Source organism: Eleginops maclovinus, chromosome 1 (genome assembly GCF_036324505.1).
Source record: "Eleginops maclovinus isolate JMC-PN-2008 ecotype Puerto Natales chromosome 1, JC_Emac_rtc_rv5, whole genome shotgun sequence".
Lineage (NCBI taxonomy): Eukaryota > Metazoa > Chordata > Actinopteri > Perciformes > Eleginopidae > Eleginops > Eleginops maclovinus.
The window spans coordinates 25262259-25279568 of NC_086349.1; the positions used below are offsets into that span (position 1 = coordinate 25262259).

The following is a 17310-nucleotide window of genomic DNA, read 5'->3' on the forward strand; positions in this document are numbered from 1 at the left end:
CCCTCCGCTCGGCGGCTGTGCAGAGGCGTACCACCCGGGGATGGAGCTCGTCAGGATGCTATACGATAGAGGTTCACCAGCGGAGTCTGTCGGAGCCTGGCTTTTTTCAGTTTCCTGAGGAAGAAGCTCGTTGCTGTGCCTTTTTCCCAAGGTTTGAGGCGTTGGAAGTTAGATGTCAAGTTATCATGTCAAAAAGGTCATAGTGTTGAAGCGTGTTCTCTAAAGAGGGTCATAATAACCACTGAACTGTATGTTATATGTATATTTAATGTCTTACCTTTTAAACTAAAGAGCATGCAGCAAACCACACAGCAAACAAACATGTGTTTTGTTCTTCATAGTAAATATTTTATTTCCTGAAGACGCGTGATCTTCATCACATGTTCTTCCTCTTCCTCAACCTGTGTACCCGTCTGTTCTCACTGAGAAAAAAAAGGTAATGTTACGTTCTGTTCAACTAAAAGCAGCTCACTTAAAATCCAGTGTCTGAACTGAGCTAGTTACAGTGTTAAAAACAAACATAAATATCACTATGAAACCATCATAATATTAATACACTAAAAAAACACAAGAATTCCCCAGATTTACAACAAAGGCTTTAACTCGCTTTACATTCACAGAAACGGTATTACTGACATCTCAAAATAAACGCTGCCTGGATTATTTTCCTAGAGAGTTGACGCCATTGACGCACATTCATTATCATGTTTCTTTACATTTAATATCTTCTAGTTGTCCAACCAGGAAGTCTGTGATCCTTCGATTCCCTCTCCACCCTCACAACGTTCTTTAAACCACACACTTAAGTTAATACTTCAAATGGAATTTTGAGTATTGGGGTCAATAATGGGGCTGATTTTGGGTCATTATATCAGTGAGCATTAGAAACTTCCAGGTTGACCTACAGAAGACAATCTTACTGAACCACCTTTCCTTTTTCTGTGTCCATGTTGTCCATGCGTAGGTCTGTTGTGCCCCTCAGCAACATGTTTAACGGAATCAAAAGATAAATGAAACTGAGAGCGCGTTTTCCGTCTCTGTCTATCATTGAAAGTAAAAGCTAACAAGAAATGTGCTCTTAGTGAAATACAGATCAGTTTCACAGCTAATCTCTAGTGTTCTCTTTCTGACGGAGGATTCTCTCCTCGGGACAGTCCAGCTGTTTGCCTCTCAGATGTTTCCTGTCGGATCATCGGCAGTCTCTCTTTATGATTTGTACATCTGGTGGTTCCCCCCCGCGGCGCTGGGAGGCAGCGGGTTGCTCCCTCCTCCCTGGACGTCAACAAATCCCATCCTCTGCCTCCTCTTCCTCTGCTCCGTCATCTGCAGGAACAGGGAATCAAGTCAGTGGGATTGTTTTTACATCAGTGACCACAGTGACAATCGCAGTTAGCCAGAGGACGTACAATAACATGGCGCTGTAGGACGCGGATTTGCAGATAAGATGCAATAAAAAAATACTTTGAAGTTTATTTTCTTAAAATGATAACGGCATAGCATGTCATTCAATATTTAAAATCATGATATTTAAATGTACAGCTGGTCTTACAAATATAATAAATGTTCAGTATAGTATTAATAAGAAAACTGATATAAATTGTGAAGATATGGTTTGTCGAAAATGTCATGGTTTCTGATTCTATCTCAAAAAATTATGTGGAGAACATATTAGTCCTAAAGCCCACTGAGAAATTTGGAAAAGAGATAATATAGTACGTCATTAAAATGTCGTGTGGAAACAATTAATAAAAATCATACAATATCCAAAATACCCAAATTCATAGTATGTTGAAAAATATGAATAAAAGTCATAGTATGTATTTTAAAAAATGAATAAAAAAGCATAGAACAGCATGTGGAAAATATATTTAAATAATTCATATCCATAGTATTGAATGTCGAAAATATAATGAAGAAATTGATTGTAAATTATGTTTAAAAAAAAAGAAAAATATGCGGAAAATATTTTAAAAAAGTACAATTTTAAAAAGTTATGAAATACGTCAAAATTATTATTATAAAAAAATTGAATTGAAGCCCAATGTCCGATCATCCACAGGCAGGATGCTGAGCTATAGAAACAAGACGTGAAAAATAATCAAGAGTTTCTTTTAAGCCGCAACAGTTTGATGCTAGGCTTTAACGTGTGTGTGTGTGTGTGTGTGTGTGTGTGTGTGTGTGTGTGTGTGTGTGTGTGTGCGTGCGTGTGCGTGTGTGAATACCTGCTCTTTCAGCTCCGTCAGCTGCTGGGTCAGGGTCAGCACCACCTTCATGGTTGAAGCCAGTTTGTCCTGCAGCATCCTCATCTCGTTCTGCTCCCCGTCCCCGTCCGTCACCACCAGAGACATGGCCTGCATCCGAGGGAACCAGTCCAGGTTGTTGTTCTGAAACGGAGGAAGAAGAGGCGGGTTCAGAGGACGTCCATGTTTGTTTTGCATCTCCAGTGTTTAAGATCGATGTTTTTACTTTGATCATGTGTGCCACGTAGCTCTCGGGGCCGGTGTAGTCCGTCTTGTTCTTCTCCCGCACCAGGACGATGAAGTACAGGTAGTTCCAGATGTTGTGCTCCAGCTTGATGTGCTCCTCAAACGACACCGTCTTATTGTCGAACTTGTCTCTCTCCAAACCTGCACCCACACACAGAACAGACGGTCAAATCCTCTGCTTCTTCTTATTCTTGATGATAACAACTGTAATACCGTGTCCCTGTGATTAGTGTTTGGACCCACCGCAGATGAAGCAGGTGGTCTTCAGGATCTCCTCTTTCTTCTGCTTCTCACTCCTCAGGTCGGCGAACGTGTCGATGATCACACCGAAGATCAAGTTGAGGACGATGATGATGACGATGAAGTAGAAGAGCAGATCGTACACAACCCGGGCCGGAAACAACGGCTCCTACACACACACACACACACACACACACACACACACACACGTTTAAAGATAGGCAAAGTTTATATAGCAAATGGTCTAGAAACTGGAGAGTAGAACACAATTAATTAGAACTACATTTGGGTTTTGTCTGCCTAATGATCTATACAAATTCAGAGATTAAGTAACAATTCATTAAATGAAGTTGTGTTTGATTTGAAAGTGGTTCTGTAAAGTTAATGAAGTAAAGTATGAGCATAAAATAGAATTACTCCAGGTAGATCATTCTGTTATCCTCTTAATGTAATATGATGATGGGTTCTTTACGTTCTTGGAGGGTTTTCGGAGAACGTCCCCGACTCCTCCTCCGTTCCTGAGTCCGTGGTTCAACACGGTGACGATGCACATCAGCAGAGTGTCGCACGCCCGCTCCGAGCTGGGCTCCTCTGAACACACACACACACACACACAGTCACAGTGTGTTAGATTAGAGTTTATATTATTGGACATTAACTCTGAAGTATGAATCCCTGACGCTCACCCTCCTCCTCAGTGACGGTCAGAGCGTCGTTCTCCGCCGTGCAGCTCACTCCGTCTGCAGAGCACGACTTCATGAAGTCCTGGGAGGCTTCACTCTGCTGAGGAGCTACACACACACACACACACACACACACACACACACACACACACACAGTTTTTATATACAGGAAGATACCTGACCAACACAATCTGAATGATTGGACTTTAAAACCCGGTGACTTTTCTGATCAGTAACTCTTATAATACACCCTTGTTATTAAAGTACAGGAGACATAAAAACTAATATATAAACTGACAACATGAACTCTGCTTTGTTTTACTTCAATATTTGTCAGCTCTAACATTTGACTTCCCTTTCCTAAAGAATTATTAATAAAAACAACTGCAAATTGGACACGTATGGTTTATGAATGAAGTATCCTAATCCTTTATACTCTATTTCTTTTAGTAATATGTTGTTTTTTTACAGTGTATTATAACTAACTATGTTTATTTGATAGAAAATGAATAGATACATATCTTCCTGTCTATGTATGTATCTAGTGTCTGAATTTATTTAATTATATTGAAAGTGTTTAAAGTCTTGTTAACATTCTGCTGCAACTGAAACATGTCCCACACAGGGATCAAAAAAGTATATAAAATAACTAAAGGTAAAATACACCTTTGCTATGAGTTAGATCTTGTGTCAGGCTCTCCTGGGGGGGGGGTTACCTGCAGCGATGTGCAACAGCGGGTCGACCTCCATGATGAAGTCGTCCTTCAGGCAGAGGAAGCCCACGATGGAGAAGAGGTAGACGAGGATGAGGGCGAGCAGCGCCGTCAGCAGGATGGAGCGGCCGTTACGAGTGACGCTCTTTATCACGTTAAACAGAGTCTCCTCCCGGTAGATCAGGTCAAACAGCTGCACACACACACACACACACACACACACACACACACACACGAAAATCATTCAGAGTAAATAAAAGGCACCATTTAAAAGGTGTTATAGGTCACTCATACACCAGGTTTAGGTGCCTGTTTGTCCTAGAATAGTAGTATTTCATAATTAAGCAATTCAGATATTTTTGGGGTGAAATGTGAGTCTTGGTATCTTTTTTTGTTTACCAGGATGCTGTAGAAGAGCTCGTGGACGAACAGACCCAGCGTGGAGGTGAGGACGTAGGCCAGGTGGTAAATGAACTCCACGTCCATCACCATGGCTTTGTATCCCATAATAAACGTCCCGTTGTTCCCCACAAAGCTCACCACAAACACCACCTTATTGATCAGCTGCAGGGGAGCAGAAACACAGTTTAACAACACAATAAATATGAGCGCGCCTGGTCTGCCCAAGTGGATTGTGGGTAATGTAGTGCTGCTCACGTTGAGAGACCCCAGCAGGATCAGGGTGTTTCCGATGCCCAGGTGGTAGATGGATCGGAGGATCAGAGCGATGGTGAGCGGCTGCAGGCCGTAGCGCTGGGAGAACAAGCACAGCACGGACAGCCCGGTCAGCACCCAGAACAGCATCAGCAGCAGGGAGTCGTCGATCGCCCCCACTGAGGGAGGAGAGGGAGGGGGGAGAAAAAGGTCACTGTGAGCAGCAATAACGTTAATAATGAGAGCTAAATCATGAAATGGAATACAAATATTTTTGCTGCTCAAAGGACGGACATAACATTCACTCTGTCGCCAAAATCAGGACAAACTTTTAGATTTGTATTTATTTTAGGCAGTTAAATCTCCTGTGTATGGCAGTCCTTAAATACAAACGTAAAACATTATTTTTGGTTTAATTAACATTTAAGTGATCATATTTCCTTCACATTTACTGTCAAAAAAAAATACAAGGACAGAATGTTTTAGGCCAATCAAAACAAATGAATAGCAAACTACACTACATTTTAATAACAATCAGATTTGAGCTATTTTTTATTAAATTATTTTAAAAGACAATATGTTCGGGGAAATTCTCAGTCAACCCTTAAAATCTTTTTCTTTTTTATATGAAAAGGACCTAAATTGTAGACCCAATTCAAATAAAAAATCTAGTCTGCAAGTGAACCCAGCCTTACAGAAGAGGCAGTATCAGTTTTAATTTGCAGTATAACTAATAATACTACTGCTGGTATTTCTGTAGTACCTTGTCCCGAGGCGTAGGGGTAGAAGAAAGCGATGATGAGGTTGATGAAGACGGCGAGGTTGAAGGAGATGGTTCCCCACAGAGACATCCTCCTGGAGAACCAGTACAGCACCGGCATACCTGAAATACACACACACACACACACACACACACACACACACATGTAAGGCAAAAAGTTAGAAGAAATGGGTAGTGTAGTATGCAGTAGTGTGTGTGTGTGTGTGTGTGCGTGTGTGTGTGTGTGTGTGTGTGTGTGTGTGTGTGTATACTCACTCCTGAGCTTCTTCTGCCACTCCATCTCTCCGTGCAGGAAGGAGGTCTGTTCGAAGAAGTGCGTGACCTTCGACCCCTGCTCGTCCTGCTCCGTGGTGTTGAACACTCGGATCTTGGACTCCTCGGTCAGAAACTCGCAGATGGGATGAACCGGGAACACGATCTGCTCCATGCTGCGGTCGTCTCGCACGATCTGGAGCGAAGGACATATCACGTCATATAGAGCGTCGACAGGACGAGCGCTGAGGGCCTCAGCAGCAGGCGGCTTAAATAGTCCTTAAAAATGTAATGGGGGAGGCAGCGTCTATCCACCACTCTCCTAAACTCATCAACCTTTTTTAACCGACGGCTGATTTTTGTTTTATTAGCCTTTAGTTATCGACATCCCCTTTTGATTGGACTTCACCCTTCTTCTATTATTTTTTAATTAGTAGTAGAAGTGGAATTAGTTGTAGTAGCAGTAGGGCTTGACTCTTGACCCTTTAAGACCATGCAGTTTTGGATTGGCCTCACCTGTCCTATCCTATAATTCACTCTTATTGCTGTTGCTGCTCTGACACCTGAATTTCCCTCCATGGATTAATGAATAAAGGTTTATCTAATCTCCTCGTACCTCTATCTGTGAGGTGAGCAGGTCGTAGTACTCCAGAGGATCCTGCTCCACCACATCAGCTGGAGCGGTGGACTTCAACATCTGGGACAGAGGACGGTTGTTCAGGTTCAGCTGCAGACAGAAAACACAGAGAGGATTATCATGAGAGTATCAGTACTGCTTCAGTACTGCAGACGTAGAGGGGCGGAGGGTTTACCATGGAGGAGATCCCCTCCTCGCCCTCTTTGCTGTTCTTCGGAGGCTTCAGGAGGCTCTGCAGCAGCTTGTTGTGTCTCGCCAGCTGCAAACAAACAAACAAGAGGGAAAATTTTATGAGGGAATTATTTTTTAATTAGTAGTAGTTGCAGTAGGGTTGGCTCCCACATAAAATCCCTAAGGAACACGCACAGTTTTGGATTGGCGAGTTATAAATATATTTATTCATAATGACCTTAATTCTTTTTTTTTTTAGGAGTCAAATCATTTCTGTTCTACGTACTCCTTTTCTTGTTATTTTTGATATATTATTTGTTATTGTTTTTTATTTTATTATATTGAAAATAAAATGTAGTTTTCGGATTGCTTTCATTTTTAATTGAATTTATGTTTCACTACTTTCTGTTTGGACTATTCTCAGTTTTCTTGCTGTTTTCGTTGTTTATTTCATTATGTATTTGTATTAAATCTGTTCTGTTTTCATGTGAAATCACTTTGTAACAGTTTGAATTCCTCTGAAATAAAGTTTCTAACTGTTATTGTAAATACAGTGGAAACACTCGCTGGCTGAAAGGGTATTCCTAAGAATCGTTCAGAGCGATCGAGGTTATTGTGATTAGTTTAAAGAGAAATCAACGACAGAAAGAATCTCCTTATTTTATTTCCTTTTTGTATTTTTTTTATGCTATTTTCTTATTTAGTTGTTTTAGAATTTTGGAAAAACCTGAACTTTTCTGAATGTGTTTTTTTTTCTTCCAGCCAATCAGGAGCTTGTGTTTAGTCACCTGCTGAGCCAGGATGTAGATGTTGTGTCCGACCTCTCTGGGAGAGACGTCCTCCCCCTCGTACTCACTCTCCTGATGGTAGGCCTTCTTTATCACCTCCACCTGCACACACACACACACACACACACACACACACACACACACACACACACACACACACACACACACACACACATACACACACACACACACACACACAGTTATATATGATATCAGAACACGGGTCAGTAACGTCTTCTTTAAAGGTTTAAATGATGGTACCAGCTCTCGGGGTCGGAGGTTGAACAGGATCCTCTCTGCGTTCTCGCTGTCGTGGCGACTCTCCATCAGAGCCAACAGCAGCTTGGAGGCGTTGTCCTGGCAACGGGGGAGAAAAACTGTTAAACGGCAGGTGTCACCGTGACGACAGCAGACCTATCTCCTTGTACAGGTCACACACACGACCCACCGGGTCAAAGAGCATTACATTACTAAATAAAAGTGAGTCTGTGACTCAAGTTAAAGTTTTAAATATGTTGTTGTTTGTTTCCAATGAGAATCCAGTGGTTGTAGATGTATTGTGTAGAAGTCTATGAGAAAATGTCCCTACTTCTCACCTGATTTATAACTTTAACAGTTTCTTCTCAGTTCATCAAAGCTACACGTGACAGTTCAGTTCTTTTGCCAGGAGCCCTTCCCGTCCATAGATACAGTCTTTTTTCACTTCCGTATTTCCTGTGAGAGCCTGGTTTAAAGTGTGCAGGTTTTGAGACTAAGGCTAGAGCATCAGACCATGCTTTCAAAAGGGAGAACTTCACGTGATCTACAGTTTAGGGGAACCTGATCAAAAGATTTTAATTGTGAACTTTATTAATTATATGTAATCTGTGTGAACTGAACTATGAGCGAGCCTAATATATTTACTCTGGTTCCAAAAACAACTAGATGGCAACGGACAAACGACAAACTTGAGGCTTCAAAGCAGTCCAGTTAATGTCTCTGTTGCTATATCTAATACAGTCTGTGGCTCAGCTCAGTATAACGCTCTGTGAGGCAAAGACAGGATGCAGATTTCATCTCTACTAAAGACATGCAACCAGCGTACCTTCAGCTGGAGCACCATCTCCATCCGGTACCGACACAGAGGACTGATGTCGTTCAGGATCAGAGCTGTGATGATGTCGATGCCGTTGGACTCGTGGGTCACGATGCACGTCTGCAACACACACACACACACACCACTCTGAGTGTCCTTGTTCACAGTGAGTCTACGTGCCTTAATAACCGTCTCTGAGATGTCTCAGCGTACCTGGTTCTCCTGGCAGGGGCCCTGGCAGTACTCAGTGAGGGTCTCCAGGGTCTGAGTGATCAGGTGGACGTTCGATTCGTTGATGTAGAGGCCCAGCAGGCCCAGGCCTCCCGTGGTGCTCCCACACATGATGTCAAGGAACTGAAGCGTCTCACACACCAGGTTGTAGTTGGTCTTATTGTTCTGGCAGCGCAGGAAGTTCTGGAAACACACACATGCAATAACACACTCACTATATCTGCTCAATACTGAAAACCCAGATGAGACTAATAAAGTTCTGTAAATCGAACTCAGATTTCTGGGTTAACTCAAATAGATTTTGGTTAATTGATATTTATTCCGTAGAGACCGACCTGCAGGTCCTGGTTGTGGTTCTCACACAGCAGCTGGAGGAACCTGAGGATGGGCTTCATGATGGTGACGGCCGGTCCCATCTCCATCTCCACCTCCCTCTGCTCCGCTGCAGCCGGAACAGGCAGGGTGGGGGGGCCCACTGGGGCGATGGACTGACCCGGGACCATCATCGGGTGACCCACTGCACCAGGGTGCACTGCTGATGGAGACGAAAAAATAATACAGCTTAGCCAAACAGCTGGATTCATTTGACACACAAAAGGAAAGTAAAACACTGCAGTTGTATTAAAACAAATGACCACTGAAAAGATCCAAATAATCAGAAAAGATCAAAATAATCAGAAAAGATCAAAATAATCTGAAAAGATCAAAATAATCTGAAAAGATCAAAATAATCTGAAAAGATCAAATTAACTTGTTTAAAAAATATGTGAAGTAAAATATTTTTGATAAAAATTGGGAAAAAAAGTGTAATTTTATTTTTTTTAAACAAAATATTTCGTTATTTTTTTTAATATAATAAATTCCTCAGTTCATCGATGACGATCATTTACCAATAAACTCCTTAAACAGCTAACATACTTGCAGCAAAGAGGGATAAAACAACACTTAGAAAATGACTCCCAGATTCCTCAGGGTAATTAAAGCCTCTCACCGGTCTCCAGCTCCTTCTCGTTGGCCTTGTGCGTCATCTCTCCGACGTTAACCGACACCGTGGCTTTGATGTCCGTCTGAGCTTCCTTCATCCGGTCGTGGAGAACCTTGAAGAACTTCTCCGACTTGTTGTCGCCCATCATCAGTTTGTAGAAGGAGTTCTGCAGGAGAACCAGAGGGAGTTTACACCGGGTCACGGTCATGCCTGAGATGGATCTTGTTGAACCTTTGATAGGATTTCCGTTAGAGGGACTTTACCAGACTTTGAATAGTTCCCCCTTACGGTGTTTTGGAAAAGGAAGCAGTACTTTGGTTCTGGGTTATTGAAAACTAATTTACTTTCAGGATTTCTGCTTTTTGTGGTTTGTTTCTTCATGGTTGATTTGTTAGTCGCTTTGGATCAAAGTGCATCCAAAGTGCTGATGTGTAGGCCCTTTTCACAGGTGTTGTGACCCCCGGTACGTACCTGTATCTCAGTGTTCCCCCCCTCCAGCAGGCAGATGGCCAGCTGGATGCTCTCCTGGAAGATCTTGTCGTTCTTGCTACTCATCACCAGGTCAGTGAAGAGCTTCGTTCCTCCCTCTCTGTCCAGACGACACTGAACTGCAGCGACCACCACCCAGTCCCGCTCCTGCTCCACACCTGACACACACATAAGGAGATGCTACAGGTAAATAGGGTATGTAATGACATATATTAGTACACCTGACTGGATAGGTCTTCCAAGCAAATAGAACAATTATCATAAAAAGAAGAGCACCTGAAGCTCCGAGTTCAGCGAGGTCATTCTTCGGCGTGTTTTTCTTGTTTGGAAACAGATAGTTCTGCAGCAAAACCTTCCGCAGTGAAATTCCCTGAAACATCACGACAGTAAATCACTTCACCCTCCTTTCTTTGAATAAAGTCATGCCAATACACCATCTTCAATCTGGGTTTCACCTTCTCATCAAAGTCCAGGGTCCGGATCAGCATCTCCTGCAGAGTCCTCAGGACCTTTATACACAGCTTCTCCTCCGCATTCATCAGCGCTTTGGTGTGCTGGATCAGCCTACACACACACACACACACACACACACACACACACACACAGATTTCCCATCATCCCCCTGTCTGTATGTGAGCACTGCAGCGTATTTGGACTCAGAGGGAGCGGGACCTACTTGGAGATGAAGCCTCCAGACTCGCAGCGCTGCCGGGCGTCCGTCCCCTCCAGGAACAGCAGCTCCGGCTGATGGAGGACGTCCACCAGCACCGACAGCTCGGCGTTCACCAGCGGCTTCAAACGCTCCTCCAGAGTGTTGATGATGTCCTGACAGACACACACACACACATATACACACACACACACACACACACACACACACACACACACACACACACACAATAATATCAATTAGGGGTGGGCAATATGGCAAACATTTTCCAACAATATATTTGAAAATGTTATAAAAATAAGTCATTTATTTGAATATTTTGAGCTGACATTTAAGTTCTTTGAGGGATGAAATATGATCTTGCATTTATGATTCAAATCTATTTCTATTTCTGTCTTGTCTTGTTTGTCTGCCTAGCTTAAGAACATAGAGTTTTAGTTTCCTGCCTATAAATGAAATATGTTATTGATACTGTGCAATAATAAATATTTCCTTTAAACTCACTTTATTTTATACTTCATATTCAGGACTGATATTCCATTTCTGTGCACATATAAACCTGCAATCATCTAGATTTGGTTATTTTATGTTTGTATTTGGCGTACCTGAAGCTTCTCGATGATGTTCTTGTAGTCCCAGGGGTTGCTGGGAGCGATGGGTCTAGAAGAGCGGGAGGGGGACTTGTAGTTTGGGTTGGAGCGGGACAGAGAGTTTAGAGCGGCGCTGGACAGCATGGAGCTGATATGAGCCTCCAGGTCCAGAGGGAGCGCGATGGAGCGACTCTTAGCTGAAAGAGAAACCACAAAACATCAAATAACTGAGAGAAGTGTGTGTGTGTGTGTGTGTGTGTGTGTGTGTGTGTGTGTGTGTGTGTGTGTGTGTGTGTGTCACCTGTCATGGCGAGGGTCTTGATGCAGGTCTCCACCTGACCTCGATGCTGCTGCTGCAGCCAGGGACAGTCGAGCAGCCGGACTGAGGACTGCAGCAGCTGAGTGACGATGGTGTGATGAGTCTGAGAAACACAGAGAGGAGAGTGAGACGCAGGAGAAATGACCTAATAAATAAAGTCCCAAATATTTGTATTCTTTTGTTTTATTTTTCTAATTCTTTTTGCACCCTGACAGCATTAATAAATCAGAATCAGAATAGCTTTGTCCGTTACAGCAAGTACAGAGCCAATGATAGCTTAACATCAAGGAGCATGCCTACAAACATTAAAGGCAAAACTAGAAATCAATTAATAAATCAAATCCTGTTAGAAATAAACACATCCAGTATCTATGGATAACATAACCATGTTCATTATGATCATTTTGAGTGCCTTTGCAGGGAGGCATGAACAATCCTCCCATACTAGTCTCTTTAGATTCCCAACCCTATCTTAAATACACTCGTACGACCCGACTTCTGCTCTCCCCCGGTAATGACAACATTATATATAATAATGGTGTCTGTCAGCAGAGTGAACGCTGGTCCTGACCTGCAGAGACGTGCTGTTCTCCGAGAAAGGGGAGCTGAAGAAGGCGTGGATGGTGTCAAACACCACGTTGATGATGTATTTCTCCAGAATGGGATCAGTGAGACGCTTCTCCCGTTTGTTACACACCTGCAGAGACACACAAGAAGTCATAAAACAATAACACACACCTAATGATTTGAAGTGATGAATCCTTGGCTGATAAAGGCCATGAAAAGTACCAGCTTTAGAGTATTTACTGAGCACTTTACGGAGCTGTTACCCTGGCCATGTCCACTGTGAAGTCCTCAAACAGCTTCCAGATGTGGTTCGACGTGTAGATTTCCTTCATCTCCACCTCTGTGTCCACGTAGCAGTGATTCACGAAGTTCACATACGCCACCTTCACCTGCACACGGGTTTCAGTGTCAATAATGTACAACTTTAACTGGCCCTTTCTGACTGTAACACACAGACGGGAAGGCATGCAGATAATCAACACGTACACAGCAGGATGAATTAAGGACGATGGCTTTATTCTAGGTGCAAAAGGTTCAAAAAAGACAGACTTTTTGTTTGGAAAAAACATAGATTTTTTTAATTGTATGTCATTTCTTCCAGTATAGCTAGGTTCCATTATGGCAGTGGCTTGCAGTATCTACATATATATCTCCTTTATATAACTTTGACATATTGAGAAGATGGAGCTAAGATAACTGACACTGCACCCCCCCCTCAGTACCTCTGTGATGCAGTCCTCGTGCGTCACCACTCGGACCACGTCCTCCAGAGGAAGCAGAGACGTGCATTTGATCTCCGTGTAAACGTTCTTCCCCTCGGCACACGCTGCCAGCAGCTCCACCAGAGAGATGTGGTACCTGCACGGGTGGGGGGGGGGGGGAGGAGGAAATATTTAACAATCAAGTGTATATTCTGAACATGTCTTCAACCTAAACAAATAAATAAACACAGCAGCTACTGTTGATGTTTTACCTGATCTTTACAACATTTGAGATGAGTAAGGTTTTGTATGCAGGACTTACCTGCAGTGGAGTATAACATACTACAGAGTGGTAACAGTATTCATTTTATTTAGCACATCTTTTACACACTGTACATTTTATGCTATTTTTATTTCTGTAATCTTGGCTCTTTAATTACTGTTTTTAGAGACAATTTAATGTCTTTCTATTAAACTAATGGGTAAATTAATATTGTGCAATGTAAAAATTATTAAGCATGTTTTTTAATTCATTTTAAACTGGATATTTAAAGTCTTTGAGAGAAAAAATGCATAATTTATTATTTTATTTACTATTATTTATTGATTTGTATTATTAATTGTATTTTTATTGTTATTATTTTCTTTTCTTTTTTGTATTATAATTTGTATTTATTTATTTATTTGTATTATTTTTGTATTTTATTGTTATTATTATTTTATTAATTTGTTTGTATTATCATTTTTATTTATTTATTTATTTGTATTATTTTTTGTATTTTATTAATTGTTTTTGTATTATAATTTTTATTTATTTATTTGTATAATTGTTTGTATTTTAATTTGTATTTATTTATTTATTTATTTGTATTATTTTTTGTATTTTATTTTTATTATTATTAATTTTAGTTTTTGTATTTTTAATTTTTATGGTTATATTGTATCTGAATAATTTAAAGAAGTTTTTATTTGCCTTGCCTTACATGCTTGTCACTGAGGGTTGATATTTGTTTACCTGAGTGGGCTGCTCTCTCCGACCCCCTCCCTGCTCTCTGCCATCAGATCCAGCATCACGTTGAACGAGGCTTTGTCGTTGTAAAAGACGACCACGTCCTCCCCGGAGTTCGTGAGCTGCAGAGGGATCGCAGCGTTACTTCCCAGAACAGAAAACACTTTCATATTTCAGCGGCGTCTCAGCGTCTCGTCCTCACCTCGGTCATGATCATGTCCTGGCACTTCTTGACGTACTTGCCCTCGGCCTTGATGATGGTGTGCAGGAAGTTGAGGTACTGCACGTGGCGGCCGTGCGTGGCCAGACAGTGGATGAAGTGCTGCAGGACGCTCTCTGAGATCTCGCTGCACAGCTGGTAGTTATTGGAGAAGATGTGCTGCACCGTCTCCGCCTCCAGAAGCTAAAGACCAAAGGAGTTTCACTTCACTGTTCAATCATAGGAATGACTCATTTAGTTTCTGACATGTCAAATAGCTCTGACCAAAGATGTCATGATTATGTAAATGTGTTTGAGTTTTAACCAGCAAATATCGGGATGTCTTGGAAAAGATCTGCATTTTTTTACTTTGTTTTTGTCAAATTAGACAAAAAACACACAACTGGAACCACTGCTTTCTGTGAATTGATCTTAATGAACATTTTAAACTACAAAACAATCATCAAAACTGTATTTGATTTGTTTTCCTATCCCTATAAACCTGGTCAGTTCTGAGCAGCGTACCCCCGGGTTGAGGAAGAGGTTGAGGTTCTTGTGCAGCAGAGCCTGGTTCTCCTGGTTCCCCGTGCAGAACTTCTGCAGGAACAGGTGAGTGTACTTGATGATCTCCAGCATCTTCAAATCGCTCTGCAGACAGACGGACACAGAAAAGAGAAGGTTGACATTGAGAGGATTCTGTGTTTGAAATGCTCTTTACAAAATCCAAAGTCTCAATGTGTCTGTAAGTAACCTTTCTAAATCAATGCTGTATTTTCCAATGAACTTTTAGGTCTTAATTATTTGTGTAGAACCTTTAATCATAATCTTATTATTCGACTGACAGAGTTTTTTCCCCGCTAGATTTACTTTGATAAAATCAGCCACTTTTATTTTGGCGGGGCTTCTGTCTCACCTGGTCGTACGACACCTGCAGCAGGTCCAGCATGACCTTATGAGCCCCCATGTTCTTCAGCAACCTCTGCTGCTTCTTCCAGACTCCTGTGCTGCACATCTTATTCAACCTCTCCAGGATCTACAGAGGGGGATTGTATTATAATATGTTCAGTGGATTAAGACTCTTTGAATTGCTTTTATTAAAGTTGATTGTTTCCAAAAGGACCACATAAATAAAATGTACTTTCTACATAACTTCTCATTCACAAAGTTAACATAAAAATAAAAGTAATGACACTAAAAGAGTGTCTCGATATAGGACGAGGGAAAGTACATGAATCAAGTCAAAGCATGTCTGTTGCAATCATAAATAAAATATATACGATAATAAAATGAGGCTTTGTTTTTTACTTGAAGCTGTCCATAAACAATTGCATACATTAATCACACTGTAAAGGAATGGGTCATTAGGGCAGATGTAGAGAAAAGGTATATTGATTTAAACCACTTATCTATCAAAAAATGTTGGTTAGATTTCAGAAACTTCAATTTAATTTAATTTATGCAGGTTTATTGTGCTGTGTTCTGATCAGAAAAACCAAATATAAATAAGATCATTTATATAAATTATATAAAAATAATCACGTAAAATAAGAAATGATCACAATGATTGATTGGGTGTCGTAACTTGATTTGCTTCTGATTCTGATGCAGTATATATGAATATTATCCAGCAAAGGAAGGCAGACAGTTTGCCTGATTTGTGGGCAAAGCTTGTGAGTGTAGTCTCCTATCAGGAGGAATGGTTAGACACACATTCAAGTCTTTCGATGTACATCTTGTGTCTGCATGCACGTATTGTAACGATGGATTTGATGGATTCTTTATTCATATTTGCAGAAGCTGTAATCCTGACTGTTTATGAGGAGAAATAATGATAAAAAGCCACCATTTCCAAACAGGCTGAGACAAGCGCACCACATAAAACACACATCACAGCCAAGCCCACATGGATGATTGACCGGTGATCTGTTGGAAGCAGAAACACCACAACAAAGATGAGGACAAAACACATAATAAAAGACGACCTCTCAAAGGAACACGTGTTTACTTACCTCCTTGACTTTCTGGTAGTTCTCGTTGCCTTTCTCCAGCTTCTCTTTCTTGGGCGGTGTGTCCTCTGATGCCACCTGCAGGACGCAAACACACACAATATGCAGTTCTCTCTGGGTATGTTGCTACAGTTTACATAGTTCGATTATAAATACAGTATCTGTAATCTATAATAATTCCCTAGGCACCAAAACAACTTCTTTATTCAGTTGTTAGCAGAACGTTATTGCTCACAAAGCGAAAACTTGTCTTAAGGTAACGGCACAACAGAAAATGTGGTTTTCCATTATTTTTGTCTTCATGTTCCAATGTATTCAATAATTCAATCGGTATTGAATAACAAAAAACTTTAAAGGACGTCACTTTTCTACCTAGCTAGCTACAAAGCAAAATCGATGAAAGATATCAACAAAAAACGGTCATAAAAAGTGTGGATTAAACGTCTGCAGCTGAGCAAGTTGTAAAAGTTCAGCGTAAAGATATAAAGGTCTTAGCTTAACTGCTTTAATAAACCCCAAGTCTTTCAGCAACTGCTAGCACAACTTGTATTGAGTAAATGAGAATAGCATGACAACTATATGGCTCACTATTGACTCGTTAAGGCAGAACCAGACAACATAAGCCCCCCCCCCCCCCCAAAACAGAAATGCAATCACAATGTTTACCTGAATGATGAAGGGTTGGAGCATTTTGCCTTAATCACACAGTAGAACCAAACAATAAAGAGACACGGAGTTGTGACATGCAACAAAAGCCCACATCCAGATCTGAACCCCAGGACCATATCGCTGCACCATCTGAGACATCAGCAAGCCCCACACCAACGTTTAGTCGAGTTAGTTGAAAAACCAGGATGCAAAGGTTAAAAAATAAATACTATTTTTTGTATTTCTGTTTAGTATTGTTAGACGTGTTAATCTTCAACCAAGGTAACGGTTCCTGTCACTTTGGTCCTTGTTTGAGTAGAGATTTTGAGTTAGTGGTTGTACAGTGTTAGTAATGGAGTCATTAACAGAGGCGTAGACTAACAGTCAGACACCTAGACATGAAGATCACACCCATT

At 41.3% G+C, this 17310-nt stretch overlaps 1 protein-coding gene across 3 annotated transcripts in view; it reads right to left on the reverse strand.

Moving 5' to 3' along the window:
- Window positions 1–324: 324 nt before the first annotated feature.
- The window catches only part of itpr3 (inositol 1,4,5-trisphosphate receptor, type 3), a 44063-nt gene continuing 27077 nt past the window's right edge, over window positions 325–17310 (reverse strand). The window contains exons 28-60 of one of the 3 annotated variants that reach the window (XM_063884563.1): window positions 16250–16324; window positions 15154–15273; window positions 14766–14888; window positions 14244–14444; window positions 14048–14163; window positions 13054–13189; window positions 12595–12720; window positions 12336–12461; window positions 11747–11867; window positions 11461–11642; window positions 10862–11010; window positions 10641–10749; window positions 10462–10555; window positions 10168–10343; window positions 9703–9862; window positions 9047–9243; window positions 8694–8894; window positions 8490–8600; window positions 7667–7762; window positions 7406–7507; window positions 6622–6705; window positions 6426–6536; window positions 5813–6005; window positions 5540–5659; window positions 4780–4955; window positions 4522–4686; window positions 4126–4315; window positions 3413–3517; window positions 3199–3317; window positions 2730–2895; window positions 2467–2627; window positions 2223–2384; window positions 325–1323 (exon numbers count right to left, since the gene is read on the reverse strand). In XM_063884563.1, coding sequence (XP_063740633.1) covers window positions 1207–1323; window positions 2223–2384; window positions 2467–2627; window positions 2730–2895; window positions 3199–3317; window positions 3413–3517; window positions 4126–4315; window positions 4522–4686; window positions 4780–4955; window positions 5540–5659; window positions 5813–6005; window positions 6426–6536; window positions 6622–6705; window positions 7406–7507; window positions 7667–7762; window positions 8490–8600; window positions 8694–8894; window positions 9047–9243; window positions 9703–9862; window positions 10168–10343; window positions 10462–10555; window positions 10641–10749; window positions 10862–11010; window positions 11461–11642; window positions 11747–11867; window positions 12336–12461; window positions 12595–12720; window positions 13054–13189; window positions 14048–14163; window positions 14244–14444; window positions 14766–14888; window positions 15154–15273; window positions 16250–16324 — 4590 coding nt within the window. In that variant the 3' untranslated portion in view covers window positions 325–1206. Of the gene's footprint in view, window positions 1324–2222; window positions 2385–2466; window positions 2628–2729; window positions 2896–3198; window positions 3318–3412; window positions 3518–4125; window positions 4316–4521; window positions 4687–4779; window positions 4956–5539; window positions 5660–5812; window positions 6006–6425; window positions 6537–6621; window positions 6706–7405; window positions 7508–7666; window positions 7763–8489; window positions 8601–8693; window positions 8895–9046; window positions 9247–9702; window positions 9863–10167; window positions 10344–10461; window positions 10556–10640; window positions 10750–10861; window positions 11011–11460; window positions 11643–11746; window positions 11868–12335; window positions 12462–12594; window positions 12721–13053; window positions 13190–14047; window positions 14164–14243; window positions 14445–14765; window positions 14889–15153; window positions 15274–16249; window positions 16325–17310 lie in introns of all 3 variants that reach the window. The other 2 variants (XM_063884555.1, XM_063884571.1) reach the window with 2 other exon arrangements.